A 14,683-nucleotide genomic window follows, 5' to 3' on the forward strand; every position below is an offset into this window, starting at 1 on the left:
CCGCCGCTTCTCCCTCGCCATTGGCCACCCACCGCATCACTCGCCCCTCGGCCGCTTCTCATTGGTCAATGCGCCGTCACTCCCGGGAGGGGGCGGAGTGGGGCCGCCTCCTCCCCCGCCCTGTCCCTCCGCGGGCGTTGGGGAAGGGGAAGCGTTGACGTCACGCCGGGAGCGCTGCGCGCACCGCGGTGATGCAACCGTCCTGCCGCGCCCCCCCGCTCCCCCCTCCCGCCGCGTGACGCGTCCCGGCGGCGCTGGGGAGGTCGCGCGAGATCGCTCAGGGTGGGGGCTGGCCCACAAGGCCTTGCGGGAGGGGACCCGGAAGTGGGGCTAGGCAAGGCCTGGGCCGGGGGAAGGGGCTGAGCTGGGCTGGGCTGGGCTGGGCCGGGCCGGGCCGGGCCGGGCCGGGCTAGGCCAGGCCAGGCCTGGGGAAGGGGCTGGGCTGGGCTGGGCTGGGCTAGGCCAGGCCTGGGCCGGGGGAAGGGGCTGAGCTGGGCCGGGTCAGGGCCGAGGGAAGGGGCTGAGCTGAGCTGGGCTGGGCTGGGCTGGGCTGGGCTGGGCTGGGCCAGGGCCGGGAGAAGGGGCTGAGCTGGGCCGGGCTAGGGCTGAGGGAAGGGCGAAGGAGGGGGGTGGCAGGGCTAAGCCAGGGCAAGGCGAAAGGGAGATCTGTAGCTGGTGTGTGTTAGGGGAGGGCAGGGCGAGGGGGACGTGGCGGCCCGGAGGAGGAAGGGAGGCTGGACTAGGGCAAGGCTCGGGGGCTGGGCTGGGCTGGGGAGGCGAGGAGGTGCTGCAGGGAGGGGAAGGCCTCTGCGGAGGTGGGTGAGGGAGGGTGAGGTCTGGAGGAAGGAAGGGAGCAGAAGACACTAGGGAGGAGGAGGTGTCTCCACCTTGCGAGTGGAGCCGAGGGGGAGCAGAGCCACAAGGGCTGAAGACAGAGGCAGGGCAGGGGCAGAGGGAAAACTGTGCCTGAAACGTTGAGGGAAAGAGGACTGGAGGAAAAGGAAGGGAGAATGAGGTAGGAGGTAGTGTCTGCAGCGAAAGGAGAACCTTCACATGAACTTGTTTTCCCCTTTGCTCCGACTCCAGCAGCTGCTGGCCCGCTGCTAGGGCAGCTGCTCATCTGCAAGTCCCAGGCACAGCCAAGACTGTGATTTGCATGGGTGGATCTGCCTCTGGTTTGGGGCAGGGTCAGCATTGCAAACTGCAGCTCGCTGTGTTTACACCGCAGCTTGGGTGCTGGAGTCCGCAGCTCCAGGCGCTGGGAAGGTTTGCCCCCGTTTCATTTCAGGTATGAGGTCGGACTCGAGTCGCTACAGCAAGGGCAGATCATACACTGTGCACACGCTGAAGAATTGCTCATTTTTTTTTTAATCAAGTAGTTGTCATTTTTTACAATGTGACACAGTACAGGTGCTGTGAGCTTATGTATATGCTGCTTGCCCGAACAAATGGGGGAATTAAAGCATTTTGGAGTTAAAAGTTCACCGTGTAGATCCAAGATCGAGGGAACAAAAGGCAGTGACTCCTCACAGTTGTGTTAATAAACCCACAGTGGTGTGATCTGGTCCCTTTTGTGCCTGTGTTGCCTGACATTCCTGTGTTCCTACACCCTTCTCTCTCTCAGACCATAAAGGATACCTTGAAATCTTTGGGAAACTTCTTTCCCCACCTTTTTTTTTTATACCAGATGACAGAGTATTCCCAGTCCTAGCTTGTACAAGTGGTGAAGCTGAAATATGAGATGCTCACTGCAGTGCTCGGTCTTTCCCAAGAAGGACCGGGGGAGTGTCTTGGGTTTTTAGTAAGGCTGCGTGGGTGTGCATATTAAACTGAAATTCTGCTGTGCTTGGCTACCTCGGGGACTAGTTATAATCACCGGGCAAATATGCTGTGTGTAGGAGAAATACTTAATTTCATGAAATTCGTTGCATTGTGCGGGATGCTAGCTTGTGATTGGGAAATATCAGGCAGTGAAAGCAGAAGGCAGAGCTTGGCAGAGGCGGCGGATGGCTTTAAACAAAACCCTCCTCGCTGCTCAGGGGCTACGATGCTCCGAGGAGAGGTTCTTGGGGAAATCAGGCGGAGGTGGAGGACTGGGGCTGCCCAGCTTTCTGGGGTTTGACAGCGCACCTGGAAAACGTAAACGCCGCAAGCGATCTGTTACAAGAAGTAAAACCTCCTAAAAGTCGGGGGTGGGAGGGGGAGAGTCGCAAATCTCTTGAGCTGAAAGGAAAAGGAATGATTTCGTTTCAGAACGTGAACAACAAACCTGCCAGAGCAGTCACGGTCGCCAAGGGAAAAACATTTGGCTAAGGAAGAGCATTTGTAAAGCTGCTACCGAAGGAAGTGTAATAAGAAACGTTTAGAAAGCCACTGCCTCGGTGATTTTCCAGGATAGCCTCGCTAGCAGTAAAGCAGTTTCTAGCTTTGCAGAGCTTGAAAGACCGTTCAGATCACATTGGCTGCAACCATTTGTACCCCAAACCAGCTCCTGTTTCTGTATTAGATAGCAAAAGCGAGATGGCCTCCCCCTGGATCATAGTCTTTGGGATCCGAAAACCTCAAGGCTCTGGAACACGTGTCCTTTCCCTCTGTGAACCACCCGGCTCTGTCCTGCCCCGGCTCCGGAGACCCAGACCCTCAGGAGCCCCTTCCCCAGGGTGTAGGAGTGTTGTTGGGAGCTCGTGATCAGCCCCCACCCCAGTCGTCTGGAGCATTTGGGAGCCAAGAAGTTGCCAAAGCAAGTTTGATTCAGCTGCTGTTCTTTGACACCGTCTGTGGTTCTCTGTAAATCACTAACAGATAATATTTTCATATTCTGGCTCTCTCCATGTCCCCTGCTTTCTGAATAATTACCTTGTTTTGTGCAAGCCGTAAGAGGTTTTCACAGATAATTCATCCAGCGCTGAAAGGCAGCCAGCTTTTGGGCTGGAGCACATTTTCTGGCCACCTGGCATTGCTGCACAGAGGTCTGCGCTGGAGCGCAGCTGCCTCCGGAGGGAAGTGCCGTATCCAGGACGGCCGAGGGCAGGGCGAAAAACCAAACCCAGCTGAAATCCCAGCCGCCCTTCCTCGGAGAATAATTTAGCTTGGCAAACTCAGCCCACCCTGAATTTCTGGATGTGTGGACAGATTGATCCCGCAGATCTGGATGCTCTCACCCACAGAAAGGCCGTTTCACTGGAAACAAAACACCTCTTGGGAGCTGTTTGCCGCGGTGTGCTCTGTCTCAGCTCGCTCCCCGTGTCCTGGCCGGCGCTGGGCTCTGCGAGGGTGGGTGAGTTGGAGCCCAGCGTGGAGCCAGGATTGCGCCAAGGTTCCCATCCCCATCCCAGGGGATGAGTCGATGCGGGGCAGCCAGGAAAAGTGATCATCCCTGTGCCAGCTTATCTCAGCGACTCCCAGAACCAGGCCACCAAAGGTGTCGGGGTGATTGCTGGCATCACTGTGCTGAGGGGCTTCAATGAGACGACGTCAGCAGCCCTGGCCTACAGCCTCCATCACCCTGATGGAGAGCACAATGTCCTCATCTTTAATACGGGCCGTGAGGGGCATCAGCGTCTCCATCTTCATCATAGATGGGAATGTTGTTGAGGTGAAAGCCATGGTTGGGGACACTTACCTGGGAGGCGATGACTTTGACAACCGTTTGGTGAGCATCTTCATGGATGAATTCTTAAAGAAGCATCAAGAGAGCGTCAGGCAGGACAAACGAGCTGTTTGGAGGCTCAGGAAAGCCTGCAAGGTGGCCGAACAGACTCCCACCTCCAGCATGAAAGTCACCATCACCTTGGACTGCCTCTAAAGGGGTCACCTTGCAGGCAGACATTACCCATGCCCAGTTTAAGGACCTGAGCACCAACTTCTTGGTTGGCAGATACCAAGAAGGGGTGGCTGAACAAGGAGGAGACCCTGAAGGTAGCAGAGGACCATGAGAAATACCCAGTAGAGGACAGGGTGCAGGATAGGAAGCTGGCCACCGAGGACTACCTCCGGTCCTGTGCTTCCAGCATGAAGCTGACCTCAGGAGACATCTTGAACTACGTCACCCTGCAGACCAAGAAGAAGATGGGATTCTCAAGGGGGCATATGGGAGGTAGGTGCCAAATCCTCTCAGCTTTTACTCTCTGGGCAGTGGTCGCTCCCCGTAAAGCACCAGCCTCAGCTGATAGTTCATCATCAAGGTATCAAACTTGGGGAGTTTCCTACATAGCTGGCAGGCTGGAAATGCAGGGTATGCAGGCAATGCGACTCTTCCAAAGGAAACCTTAAATGCATACCTTTAGGCCAGCTTTGCTTTCAATAAAAAGCAGGGTTCAGAGCGGTTGTTCTTTGCTATGCTCGGCAAAACCTGGAGCGGCTCCGAGGTTCGGGTGTCGAGAGAAGTCTGGAGGTCACAGCTCACCTGGGCTGGGAGCCAGAACCCAAGGCTGGCTCTGGAAACAGCAAACCTCTCTTCAGGTCTGTCCTTTCTGATTTTCTCCTTTTTCAAATACAATAAATGGATCTTTTTTAAGTTCCCAGCCATCCTTAACTGCCCACGCTCAGAGCTGCTATCCCTAATGCTACAAATGCAAACTTTCAGGCTCCTGCTAAATGCTTCCTGGGGGTGCAAAACCTCCAACTCTCGAAGCCACCCGCATGTTCAGCAGCAAATTCAGAACATCACCTATCCAAAGGGAGCCTGAAAGTCATGGTTCCCTGAAAGTCAAAGCATGTTTTATTGACTGCAGTCAAGGGAATCAAAGATCTGGAGACCTGGACTCCCACAGAATAAACCACATTATTCCTATGCAGTGATCATTTCTCTCCCAGATGTGAATTCGAGTCAGCACCCCTGCTGAGAATGATTAAAGACCACTTCAGAAATCAGTGCGGCAAATTGTCAAATAAGCAGGTGAACAAGTGAAAGAAAACAAGAAAATATTATGACCTGCCACCCTCAATTGGGAGCAATCACGTCGCCTGGAAGGAAGCGCTGCTCCCTGGGTGCTGCCGGCCGGCGCTTGCGGCGAGGAGGCATGGTGGCTGACCCTGGCCATTTGCTGTACGAAATAAGGGTGTAACCATGGGGGAACATCGCTTCTCAACTACCAGAAACCCATTTTGGGGGCAGATGCAGCCCGTGCGCACGCTGATACAAGCCAGAACTGACTTTAGCCCTTTCGTAGGCTCCCCTCTCCCGCTGCCTGGCTGCTAATTGGGCTCTCGAATTGGGAAGGCAGAGCCTGGCAGTGCCAGCAGCTCTCACCTGGGAGCTCTGGGCTGCCCGCTGGTGCTGCCTGCCCGGCTCCATTCCCAGAACCCCAAGAATGAACCTTCACACCGCATTGATATCCAGCCTGGACCCCCCCAAGAGCAGCGCCGGCCTCACCAACCCCTCAGCTCTCAGTCAGGCTTCCCCGTGACCGTGCGGTTTTGGTGGTTTTGGAGCAAAGGGAGATGAAAGGAGCATGACTGCTCTGGGGCTGCAGCTCCGAGCCTGGCTGCTCCCCAAGAGGTTGGACAAAACCCCCCGAAGTGTCCTGGATGAAATAAGCTGGGTCTCCTTTGGCTCCATTTGGGCTCCCTCCATCCCGAGGGCTGCTGGCAGCAGCATAGAAACCCCCAGAAGCTCTGCTTTCCCCCCACATGGGTGGGGAAACTGAGTCACCAAGCAGTCACCCACATAGGGATCCTTCCCTGCAGAGAGGCTGAGCAGAGGACCCAGGTGTCCCAAGAGGCACCGGGCTCTGGGGACCGCTTGCTCTGGCAGGGGCAGCTCCCTTGTTCCCAGCGTGACGCCGGCTGCCGGGATGGGGCAGAGTCCAGTTGGGAACAGGAGGGCCCTGAGCCCAGCCCAGCTTCCGAGAGTGGATTCAGGCTGCGTCTCGCTGCTGGGGAAGGGGGTGCCGGCACTTCTGGGGGTGGCACTGAAACCTGTGGGGTTAGGGCACATGTAACCCAAACAGGGGTGAGCTTGGGCTGAGCATTGGGTGAAACTCATCACACAGAGGGCTGCAGAAGGCAGTCACGGCAAGGGCTGTGGTTGGCGGGGGACAGGCTGGGGCTGGCAGAATACACCCCAGCATGACACACAGGATCACTTCTACAGGCTTTTATTGCCAAAATGGTAAAATACCTCTCCAGAGGGCTGGGAGCATCCTCCGACCTCCCGGCTGAGCTGCCCCCCTCTGCCCCACAACCACCTCTCGGGGCTCCACGTCCCTCTGCCAGCCCCCCATCCATCTGGAGCTGCCCAAGGGGACGTGGAGGGGACAGGACACACGTGGGGCTGTGTCCCATCAGGCCAGGATGGGGAAGGAGGCAGCGGTGGCCACGCCGCAGTTGTTGTCCTTCATGGCCATGAGGATGTAGCCGTCATTGCCCCAGTACGTGGACCAGGAGTTCTTGATGAGCCAGTAGCTCTTGCCGTGCAGGACCCCGTAGCCCACGGCCAGTACTGCGTGGTCCAGCGCTGACGTCTCGTTTCCTGGCCGGGAGGAGAGAAGAAAACGGAGCCATGTCAGTCCCTTGGAGCTGGAGGTCGTTCCTGATGCAACGAGTGGCCCCATATCCCCTGGCCGGGAGCTTGGCGGGGAGGTAAATCCCACCCTGCAAATATTTTTGCCTATCCCAGCCCCACGGAGCCTCCTGGGTTGACTGGACTCACCGCAGTGGGGCTCCTCGTAGACACCGTTGGCGTAGAAGGCGAAGGACTTGTGCGAGGCATCGATGTTGACGGCCACGGGGCCGTGCTTGACCAGCGCAGCCTTCAGCCCCGCGGCACTGCCCGGCTCCACGCTGGCGTAGCCGGCAAGTTGGGCCACCAGCTCTGACTGGTTGCAGTGGCAGTAGCCATTCTGAAGGGGGGGGGAGACTGAGGTGGCACCGGGGTCCCAGGGCAGATGGGGGGGGGTCTGACCCACCCCGGAGAGGGGGAAGGAGGGAGGGGGGCAGCTCGGATGGAGCATCCATAAACCAAAGTGGCAGCGGATGGAGGCTCTAAAGGGCTGATGGCTGATTTGGGAGAGCCTAGGGGGAAGGATTGGGGAGGGGGTGCCACTGCACCCCACCCCGAGCAGCTCCGCCACCCTCACCTGCCCCAGATAGGGCCCGTAGGACTCGGTGCTGGCGATGCCGCCGTGCTTCATGATCCATTCGTAGGCTCGCCACTCCTCACCCCCATCACACGCCTGATTCCCGAAGCCCCAGGAGCAGTCGATGAGGACTTGTTGGGACAGGGGGGTCAGCACGCCGGTCTGTGGGGGGGACACGCTGCAGGGATGGGGACAGACACCCTCCAGGCGCCCTGGCCATCCCTATGGGGCACGTCCCCGCTCTCACCTTGAGGAAGAGGGCACCCTCCATCGCGCCCGTCGTAGCGAAGCTCCAGCAGGACCCGCAGACAGCCTGGTCCTTCACGGGGGTCACAGCACCTGGGGACAGCGGGATGGGGACAGGTTTAACAGAGCAGTGGAGGATGCTGGCCGTCCCGATGCAAACCCCGGCGTGCACAGCTGACGCCCAGCCTGGTGCATGCTCTGGGCTTGCACGCCAGTGGCACTGGCTCCTTCCTCACCGTACAGCCGCCAGTCGAGGCTCTCGGGCAGGATGAGGCCGGCATAGAGCTCGGTGGGGAAGGGCTGCCCGTTGTTGGGAGCCCCGCTCCGGCGACGGCCCCGCAGGGCGGCCAGCTCCTGGGGCGTGCGGTCGGCCAGGTGGTTCAGCGCCAGCGTGTAGGAGAGCGCGGCGCGGTTCCTCGAGTGCACGAACCTGCGGCAGAGCAGAGATGCTGCGAGAGGGGAGCGGGGGACTGCGCTGGCCACCCCATCCCTGAGCCCCCCCTTAGCCCATCCCCCTGGTATCCCGTACCGCATGTTATGGATGAAGGTGCGCTTGCGATGCTCGTGCTCCTCCTCGCTGCCGTAGCTCTTCCCAAACCGCACCTTGTAGCGGTGGAAGAGGTGGTGGTGGACGTGGTCTGTCTCCGGCACCCTCCCCACAAACTCCTGCATGGGGTTGGCCACAATGCGGTGCTCGGGGCCGGCCGCGGGCCACTGCTCACACTGCACCCCTGCCACGAGGCACGGACGGCGGCTGATGCCTTTCGAGCGGGGATGGGCTCTCCCGGCCCCCCAGCTGGGATGCACAGCATGGTCACCCCCAAAACCATTGGGGCTGTCCATCCCATATAGACATGTGCATGCAGGGCGGATCTGCACCCGCACCAGAGCTGGCTCCCGAGCACCCACTATCCCACCCAGCACCCTGTGCTCCAGCAGGGAGGAGCCAGCACTGGGAAAGCACCCACATCGCCCCAGCTATCAACATTAATTACATTTCTCCCCTGCTTTTTATCCAGCCAAATCAATTCACCCAAATTATCAGGCTTTTGCAAAAAAAAAAACCTCAAAAAACAAATTAAAAAGGTAGAAGGGGTGCTGCATTTTGGTGGCAGCACCCGCCGCAGGCTGGGCTGTGGGGTGGCTGGGGACACTCACCCTCGGGGAGGTGGAAGACGCTGGAGGGGAAGCGGTGGCTGAAGGAGGAGTAGTCGATCTCGTACTTGTCGTAGTGGGAGCCCAGGAGGCTGTTGAAGCCGTGCACCTCATAGTGCAGGGGCACGGGGCCGCGGGCAGAGCTGCCCACCCGCAGCGTGTAGACGTTCTTCTTGCGACCCCAGTAGGAGACGTTCTGCCAGACGGCGCAGCGCTGCCCGCGGAAGCGCTCCTCCCGCACCCGCTGGGCATAGCGCACGCGTCGGGGACCAGTGTGCCACGCCGGCGCCGGCACCGCGCCCCCGGTGAGCTGGGGCACCTCGCAGTGATGGCACCCCATCCTGCATCATGCCACGCTGGATGCAATCCCTCCACCTCCAATCACCCACGGCCGCATCCAGCCTTGTATTTACCCATTCCCAGCGAGGGAAGGCTGCTCTGCCCTCGTAGGGAGGCAGCCGTCAGACACTCTGTACCCATGGGGGTCCCTTGTCCCCTCTCCTGCCCCATCCTGCATCCTGGAGGACCATGCCTGGGGCTCACCTTGAAGTTCTCCAGGCTGGGGAAGACGCTCTGCGGGGCGATGAGGTCTCCGTCGGTGCCGTTGATGCGGAAGCACTTGCGGACGTTGACCTCCGTCTCCGTGGTCTCGGGCGTCACTTTGAAGCTGGCGCCGAAGGGCTCGATGGAGCCAAACTGGTAGGTGACCACTTGGCCTGGGGACGGGGACAGCACTAAGGTCAAGCCAAGCCCCCAGGTCCTGGCATGGTGATGGCTCCCAGGGCTTTTCTGGGGCACCCGAAGGTCCTGGGGCAGAAGGAGGAGGATGGAGAAGGGTCGGGGGGATGGACCCCTTTCTGCACCCACCACCGTAGTACTCGATGCGGCTCTTCCCCCCGGTGAGGTTGTACCAGGCTTCGAAGGGCTCCCTGATCTCCGCGTAGGGCAAGCTGATGACTCCTGTGGGCACAGAATGGCTGGGCTTGGGGGGCTGCGAGGGGCTGAGTCCCAGGGACATCCCCAGTCCCCCTGCCCCGAGCCTGCGGCCAGGAGGGGAGCATAGGGTAGGCAGGGAGCACCCGGGGTCCCGCAGCATCACCCCCCTTCTCCCACCCATGGCCACCACCGGCAGCACCCCACGGCAGCGATGCGCCCCAGCCCCCGGGTTTCGCGGGCGGATTGGAGCCTCCTCGGCTCCGGCATGTTGGGTGGGAGCTGGTGGCTGGAGGTGTGGGACCCCCGTGGGCAGCGTGGCGGTGGCACCGGCACCGTCCCAGCGGGGTGCCCCGTCCCCGAGCGGTACCTGTGACATGGTAGATGTCCCCAAACGTGGGTGTCTCCAGAGGAGCTTTGCACTCTGAGCCTGGAAGACAAACAAAAAGAAAACCCAAACCCCTTTACAGTGCTGATTACCCAACTCTCCATGGCAGGGGCTGGCAGCGGTGCTGGTCCCTGGCTCGCTGTCCCCCCGGGAGAGGGGGACAGACCCAGGGGAGCCCATGCTGGTGGCAGGGCTGGGAGGGCTCCCACCTATCCAGGCAGGGCAGAGACTGGGAGCCCCCAAGCCAGGGGTCCCCACTCCTCTGCCAGCCCTCTGGCTGACCCAGAGTCCCCCCCCCACATCCCCGCTCTCCATGGGGTGCAGGGAGCACACCAGAAGCCCCACGCACACCCCAGGGCATGAGGGAGAACCATATGCACCCCCGTATGCCACGGGCAGAGCGTGCCCACTGCCCCTGCACTGCTCCGGGCATGGGAACAGGGACAGAGCAGCCCCCTCCCAGGGCGAGGACCCCCACAGCAGCCCAGGACCACTGCAGTGCCCAGGCTAAGGGGCACGATGGCATCGCCCTGTGACGGGGACATGGCATCCATCCCCGCCCCGAGCTCGGCCAGGCTGGGTGCTCACCCAGCAGCACGGCAGCCCCCAGCACCAGCAGCCACCCCAGCCCCTCCATCCTGTGCACCCCAGCCCACACTGCTGCCCTGCACCCATGGGTGGCTTAAATACTGCTGGTGGGCGGGCAGGGAGCTGCAGGCAGCCAACGGGCAAAGCCCTGTCCTTCCCTAGGCTGGGGCTAGACCAAGTGGGGGTGTGGCTTTATGTTGCCCCCCTGCTCCCCCATGGGCACCCATGGGTGCCTTTCCTACCCACATCAGGGTGGGTCCCAATGCCATGTGCTTGCGGGGCTTGGGGTGGGGGGAGCAGGGTGGGACCCAGACCCCTGTTGGGCCCCATGGCAGGGCCATCCCCCGGGGCAAGAGTGGGTGCTGCATGGATCGGGGGCTTGGTGATGGGTGCTGAGGGTGTCCCTGTACTCCCACCCACCCTGCGCAGCAGTTTGCAGCCAGGCTTTGCTGCATGCAGTGTGCTGCGAGCAGGGGGGGGGAGCATCTGCAGCAACCAGGGCAAAGAGGTGCAGTGAGACCCTGCCAGGCACCCCAGAGCCCCTCTGGGTGCTCCCTGCCCTCCTGGGACAGGAGCCAAGGTGTCCCCTCCGAAGGCAGCACTGGGCAGTCGTGGGGAGATGGGGGCCGTTTGCATCCCTGCCCCCTTCCAGATACGCCATCAGGGCAAGCCCAGGACTGCAATTAGGGGGGTTTTAATTGGAAAAAGGGGAAAGATGCAGATGAAATGTCAGGAGCTACATGGAAAAACAGACCCGGGGAGGAGAGCAGCGCTGTCGCTGCAGCAGAGTGGCCTTCACCCCTCCCGCCTGCTGTGCGTCCGGCTGGCCCCCAGCCCAAGGTGACAGCGAGCGCCCGTGGAGCCGCCCGAGCCCAAAACAAAGCTGATAAGGGCTCGGCCTGGGCTGGCTACACGCACCACCGGGGACGAGTCGGGCCAGATTCGGCTGCGCCCTTGGGTGCAGGGTGAGGCTGATGCGCCCTGTGCTGCAGCACCTCCCCAGGGACAACCACCACTGCCATGGCAGCACACCGGCGTGCATCCTGCCCCAAGGATGTACCAGCAAAGATGGGAGACCACCAGGGTCAGGGCAGAGAGACCTTCCCACCCTGTCTGCAGGATCCTCACGCGCTGACCCTGCTCTCCCAGGAGGGCTTGAGTCCAAACTAGGAGCACCCAGGTCAGCCATGGCCACAGTGTAAAGTGCCTTTCCCTGGAGGGGAGCAGCCCCACAGGGTGAAGGGGAGCCGGGCTGGTGGCATTGGCAAACACTGCCGGTGACATCCCCACCCGTAGCCACAACAGGGACCCTGGGCAGTGGGGCAGAGGGTGGATGCCTTCCCTCCTCCCCAACACCCCGCGTCAGGAATTTCTCATCTCAGCAGAAATCCCTGGGGTTGTTTGCGCTCCACCTCGAGAGATAGGGCTGGAAAAGCCGCTCCCCTTGCCCTGGGTGCCTGGGATCGTCTGCGAGAGCCAGCTGGCTCTGCCAGGCAGGCACCGTCCCCTTCCCAGGAGGCCCCTGCGGTCCCACAGGACAGAGAAAAGAGTTTTTCCAGGGTCTTTATTGGCAAGCCCACAGCTGGTCCCCATCCTGCCCCTTGTCCAGCACCCCACGGCCCTGTCCCACCGTGTCCCCAGCTTCTTCCTGCATGATGGCTCACACTAAAGGGGCTGATCCAGGGATGGGTGCCGAGAGCATCGCCGAAGGCTCTCCCCGCAGAGCCGAGAGGTGGCTCAGGCCAGGATGGGGTAGGTGGCTTCGGTGGCCACGCCGCAGTTGTTGTCCTTCATGGCCATGAGGATGTAGCCATCGTTGCCCCAGTACGTGGACCAGGAGTTCTTGATGAGCCAGTAGGTCTCTCCCTGCAGGACCCCGTAGCCCACGGCCAGCACCGCGTGGTCCAGCAGTCCCGGCTTATTTCCTGCAGGGAACGACATGGGAGATGGCTCGTCCGGAGAGCATCCCTGTCCGGTGAGCATCCCTGCTCCCGGGGCTGCCGGCAGTGCTGGGGAAGGCTGCGGGGCCGGTTCCCTCCTCCACCCCTGCCCAAGCTGCTTGACAGCAAGGAGGGGAACCTGGGTGTCCTGGCATCTCCCTGGGCACCCAGGTCCTCCCGTGCCCTGTGTGCCACCCAACTCACCGCACTTGGGCTCATAGTAGATGCCGTTGGAGTAGAAGGAGAAGGTCTTGTGCGAGGCGTCGATGCTGACGGCCACGGGGCCGTGCTTGTAGATGGCAGCTTTGACTGCCGTGATGTTGCCCGAGGTGACGTTGACATAGCCCGTGATCTTGGCCAGCATCTCAGACTGGTTGTAGTGGCACAAGCCGTTCTGCGGCACCCAGGGAGGGGGGGGGACACTGTGTCATCAGGAGCCCCCAGGTCCCCTCGCTGGGACCCTGCCCACCCTGGCCGCCCCCGCACAGCTCTGCTCTGATGCAGGGAGTGATCTGGGACTCAGGCTGTGACAGCATCCCGGCTCCGACCCCTCTGTCCTCCCCTGCCTACCATGGTGGGGACATTTTCCCGGTTGCTGCAGGAACACAGCGTTGCCAGCACGCAGCACGGGGAGCTGGCTCTGCACCTGAAGCCCTGGGGGGGCTGTTGCCTGCGTCTTACAGCCCCGTCCCTGTCCCCAGGCAGTCCTGCTCCATCCCTGCACCCCAGGGTACAGAGGGACCCATGGCACCACCCATGGGTGGAGGAGCCTTGTCCCTGTTTTGCAAGAAGAGAAACTGAGGCACATGGTGATGAAACCACCTGGCTGAGCCCCGGGGCTTGGCTTTGGACTGGGCTTTGAACTGCAGGGAGCCTGGTGCCTTGGGGACGAGGTGACATCCCCATCTCCAGAGCTTGTTAGCACCTCTGATCCATCCTGATCGGCCCCACTGTGGCTTTAAAGACGTGGGGGACCCCAGCAGGGACACGGGGCCACCCTCACCTGCCCCTTGTAGGTGCCGTAGGACTCGGTGCTGGCGATGCCGCCATGTTTCTTGATCCACTCGTAGGCTCGCCACTCCTCGCCCCCGTCACAGGCGTAGTTCCCGAAGCCCCAGGAGCAGTCAATGAGGACTTGTTGGGACAGGGGGGTCAGCACGCCGGTCTGTGGGGGGGGGACACGCTGCAGGGATGGGGACAGACACCCTCCAGGCACCCTGGCCATCCCTATGGGGCACGTCCCCGCTCTCACCTTGAGGAAGAGGGCACCCTCCATCGCGCCCGTCGTAGCGAAGCTCCAGCAGGACCCGCAGACAGCCTGGTCCTTCACGGGGGTCACAGCACCTGGGGACAGCGGGATGCGGGGGTGAGAGGCTGGGGTGGCACCAGGGGATGAGGGCGAGTGGAAGGGAAACTGAGGCAGGAGTCAAGGACTCGCTGTGCTCCCAGAGGCAGCGCAGCCAGGGCTTGGCGCTAAATCGGGGGGGGGGGGGCAAATGCACCAGCAGACCTGTGGCACCCCTGCCCTTGGGTTAGGGCAGGCTTTGGGGGTGTCACTCCTAGCTGCTGGGGACATGAGGGGAAGCCAGTTGTGGAACCACCCCACATCTGGGGCACCAGCCTGAATGAGGACCAAGCGCCAGTCGAGCTGCCTCTTGCTGGATGAGCCCTTCCTCCATCTTCCAGTTGGTGAGCAGAGCAGGGACCACAGGGAGATGTGGGTCCCAAGGGACAGCGCAGCCCCACGGGCTCCCCAGCATGGTGACGGAGAGCAGGGTGGCTCGGTTGGACTTTGCGCTGGCCCGGATGAGGAGCGCTCACACCCTCCGCATCGGAGCCTCACACCACCCCGCAGCACCCCGCCGGCGAGACCTCGTCCTCCAACCCCGCACCTACCGTACATGCGCCAGTCGAGGCTCTCGGGCAGGATGAGGCCGGCGTAGAGCTCGGTGGGGAAAGGCTGCCCGTTGTTGGGAGCCCCGCTCCGGCGATGGCCCCGCAGGGCGGCCAGCTCCTGGGGCGTGCGGTCGGCCAGGTGGTTCAGTGCCAGCGTGTAGGAGAGCGCGGCACGGTTCCTCGAGTGCACGAACCTGCCATCGTGGCGGGGACGGCATCAGCCGGCCATCTCCCGCCGCAACAGCAGTGCAACCCCCCGGGGATAAGGGGCACCCCCAGGGGGTTGGCATCCCCCCCCGTCTGCCTGTACCTCATGTTGTGCACAAAGATGCTCTGCCTGTGCTCCAGCTCCCGCGCGGAGCCGTACTGCCGCCCAGCCGCCTGCGGTAGTGGTGGAAGACCTCGTGGGCCCAGGGCTGGTGCCGTCCCACCAGGTCCTCCATGGGGTTCGCCAGCAC

At 61.6% G+C, this 14,683-nt stretch overlaps 3 protein-coding genes across 3 annotated transcripts; 1 reads left to right on the forward strand and 2 right to left on the reverse strand.

Moving 5' to 3' along the window:
- Positions 1-2,520: 2,520 nt before the first annotated feature.
- Positions 2,521-3,935, forward strand: LOC127024955 (putative heat shock 70 kDa protein 7). Its single transcript, XM_050909702.1, is given in 4 exon segments — positions 2,521-2,566; positions 3,344-3,546; positions 3,548-3,801; positions 3,803-3,935. Coding segments are annotated over 4 exon segments (636 nt in total).
- Positions 3,936-6,187: 2,252 nt separating this feature from the next.
- On the reverse strand, positions 6,188-10,438 carry LOC127025115 (digestive cysteine proteinase 1-like). Its single transcript, XM_050909940.1, has 11 exons — positions 10,390-10,438; positions 9,784-9,843; positions 9,348-9,440; positions 9,024-9,196; positions 8,484-8,724; positions 7,855-8,056; positions 7,562-7,755; positions 7,327-7,418; positions 7,080-7,241; positions 6,653-6,842; positions 6,188-6,472 (listed from the first exon to the last, which is right to left on the reverse strand). Exons 1-11 carry the CDS (start codon positions 10,436-10,438, stop codon positions 6,285-6,287), a joined length of 1,644 nt encoding a protein of 547 aa, XP_050765897.1. The 3' UTR covers positions 6,188-6,284.
- A 1,688-nt stretch (positions 10,439-12,126) lies between these two features.
- On the reverse strand, positions 12,127-14,683 carry LOC127024956 (procathepsin L-like; the record flags this gene model as incomplete). Its single annotated transcript, XM_050909703.1, is given in 7 exon segments — positions 12,127-12,314; positions 12,534-12,723; positions 13,333-13,494; positions 13,582-13,673; positions 14,226-14,419; positions 14,536-14,602; positions 14,605-14,683. Coding segments are annotated over 7 exon segments (972 nt in total), but the record flags the coding sequence as incomplete, so codon positions are not given.

The sequence above is a fragment of the Gymnogyps californianus genome, chromosome 22 (genome assembly GCF_018139145.2).
Source record: "Gymnogyps californianus isolate 813 chromosome 22, ASM1813914v2, whole genome shotgun sequence".
NCBI lineage: Eukaryota > Metazoa > Chordata > Aves > Accipitriformes > Cathartidae > Gymnogyps > Gymnogyps californianus.